The sequence below is a fragment of the Poecilia latipinna genome, unplaced genomic scaffold, assembly GCF_001443285.1.
Source record: "Poecilia latipinna isolate Pla-1442-1.1 unplaced genomic scaffold, P_latipinna-1.0 Scaffold1451, whole genome shotgun sequence".
Classification (NCBI taxonomy): Eukaryota; Metazoa; Chordata; class Actinopteri; order Cyprinodontiformes; family Poeciliidae; genus Poecilia; species Poecilia latipinna.
In genome coordinates, this window is record NW_015114067.1 from 159,428 (window position 1) to 162,356 (window position 2,929).

The 2,929-nt window shown below is 35.9% G+C and overlaps 1 protein-coding gene across 1 annotated transcript in view; it reads left to right on the forward strand.

Annotated features, from left to right (window-relative positions):
• ero1b (endoplasmic reticulum oxidoreductase 1 beta) overlaps positions 1-1,699 on the forward strand; it is a 19,190-nt gene extending 17,491 nt beyond the window's left edge. The window contains exon 16 of the mRNA XM_015057274.1: positions 634-1,699. Coding sequence (XP_014912760.1) covers positions 634-694 — 61 coding nt within the window. The 3' untranslated portion in view covers positions 695-1,699. The remainder of the gene's footprint in view (positions 1-633) is intronic.
• Positions 1,700-2,929: the final 1,230 nt, after the last annotated feature.

The following is a 2,929-nucleotide window of genomic DNA, read 5'->3' on the forward strand; positions in this document are numbered from 1 at the left end:
ATAAAAAGTATTTTGAGAATAAACTCATAACATTGTGAGAATGAAGTCAAAGTAATACATGACTAAAGTTGTAGTAATATGAGCATAAATTCAAAAATATTATGTAATAGTATGACTTATTTCTCTTTTTTTTTTTTTTAGCCTGGCCCTAATACTCCATTGTGGTATTGATTTTATTGTTTAATCATCCAGCCCAAGTGTAAAGTATTATATAGGTTTTCAGTTGAAACATTTATTATGCTCTTTATGTTCTGCTGTGAATGTTGGTTCATGTGGTTGGAACATCTTTTAATTTTCACTTTAACTTTTCTGGAGTTCAGGTTGTAGAAACAGTTGACTTGATGATATGTCAATAATTTTCTTCTAATCTGTGTAAAAAGTTTTTTTTTCTGCCAACTTAATCAGCTTTCTGTTGCGTGCAGACTCAGGGTCTGGGCACGGCTCTGAAGATCCTCTTCTCTGAAAAGGAGATCCAGAACTTATCAGAACACAGCCCGTCGAAGGGCTTCCAGCTCAGCCGGCAGGAAATAGTGGCTTTAATGAACGCCTTTGGCAGGTAGGTTCCCATAGCAACCGTTGCTGTGTGGCTAAACAGTCCAGTTGGCTCAGTGTAATCTTTCTTTGCTGTCACAGGTTGTCCACCAGTATATATCAGCTACACAGCTTCCGCCTGATGTTGAAGGAGAAGAGGTAACAGAGGAAGAAGCTCCGGCCCTGATGATGATGATGATGGGAGTCACCTCAGCAACGTTTTCCCAACATCAAAGCATAATTTTTTTTTCATCCTGCTAAACCTTGACTTTGATTTTTGCTGTTGAGCTTTTCAGGTTTTTTCTGTTTTTTTCCCCAAAACCCTCGGATGAATCGTTGTGACATTCGTCGCATCGCAGGATGAATTTCCTTTCTTGTTCCTGCAGATGTCTGAGGACAAGATGGACGCCCCACCCACATACTGCTTATTGCACTTCATGTTTGAGTTCCTCCTCACATGAATCAGCTGAAGTCTGCTGACTTTTACTGAATTCGGATGCCTCATTTAATGTGTTTATGCCACAGCTTAGACGAAGTTCTCTACTGGACATTTCCACTTCTCATGCTTCTGATTGGTAGCTTCCTCCAACTTCCTGTCCTCCTAAAGCTGCAGCTGCTGAATTTGAAAATTAGGGCCAGGTAGTCCTCTGACTCCCATTTATGTTAATGTTTTGCAGCTTGTATTATATCAGATCACGATGAACATGACAGCTCGACGTCAGGGCTGGGCAATGAATCAAATGTTTGAGTTTCTTTTTTCACCTTAGGGTTCATATTTCAGAGTGATATTACCATGCAGAGGGCAGCCATCTTGCTCGACTTACAGCTTTGATTTCTTTTGGGTTTTGAATTCAGAACAAAGCTATGACAAAGTATTTGGGTCAGTTTTTTTAATTGTTATTTATGAGAATAAAGCCATAATATTACAAGAATACAATCATTTGACAATAGAATCGTAATACTGTGAGAATAAAGTTATAATTCTATGAGAACTCCAACACAAAAAATAAGTTAAGTGATACTTTGATACAAGTTTTACTTGATTTTTTTAACACATTAGCATGCAATTACAAGTAGCAAGACTGAATCGACCGTGTTAACATTAGGTCTTCATAACTTTAAGCTTTTTTTTTTTTTACAATGGTGTAATTTGAGCCATGGTAGGGAGGAAAAAAAACAATTACATTTCCACCAAAAAAAAAAAAAAAAGATTAATCTCAGAAATGTTCTTTCTTCTAATTTTCTAATTTAATTTCTAAGATTATTCTCAGAAATTCTGAGTTTTTGGTGGAATACTCCTTTTTTTCTATCTTTAGTCACCTTGATGCACTGTTGTAAAATTGCATATTCTTCTAATATTTCGACAATATTCTCATAATGAAATAAAATCTCTATAGTCTGGCCCTGACACTCTGTCATGCAATTGATTGATATAAAAGCCACTTTTTGAAATTATTTTCTCTCATCTGTAATTTGTTTTTTTTCACAAAAGAGAGCAAGAAGAAAAAAAATGGATTAACATCAGATCTAGTACAAAATATGTTATTTTTAAGCTCTTTTGCCCAGCCCTACTGGAGGATCATTAGAGAAATTTTCACTCATTTACCATCAGTCACTCAATATTCTGTTTTTTTTTACCCAATTTAAGACTGTTGGACTCTGATAGCTGCTTTGGCTTCACGCATTCAGAGCGAGGTTGTTACAGTGGAATTCCAAAATTTATGCTACAGAAGTTGAACTTGAAGAGCTGGTTTGTGCGAACATTATCTACTTTTTGAATTGCTTGCAGCAGGCTGACTTTAGATCAGTTTTGAACATTTTAGGACAGTTATTTTACAGATAATATAGGACACAAGTGACAGTAAACAGTGAGGGAAGCTGGACGTTTTTAATAATAAAGATCTGTTTCCTCAAAGGTAGGACTGAGAGGACTGGAAGCTGCTGTGGTTTTTGCTGCCTATTCCAAAGACTTTGAGAGAGATGGAGTTACAGTTATCCTACTAATTTATTTAGTAAAATGCATTCCAATATAACAGATTTGAAAGAAACTTCAAACAAGCAATCCTAATGTGCAGTGTTAGGTCAACAAATAACAGGAAAACCTTTTTGCTTTTCTAAATTGTCACAAGCCAGAAGGGAAAGATGATTTTTTTCCCTTTCTGTCTTCCAAAAGGATAAAGGTCAAGGTCTTCTAAAGGAACACTGTGAAACTGTGGTGCCTGGACCTTTTATGTAATAAATAATAATAAAAACAACATTGAACATTCTGGCTCATGAGATCTCTTCACTGTTTCAAACATTACTAAATGATGAAAGTTAATGTGGTAACACTTTATTTGAAGGGGGTTGAATAAGACTGACATGACACTGTCATAAACACATGTCATGTTTATGACAG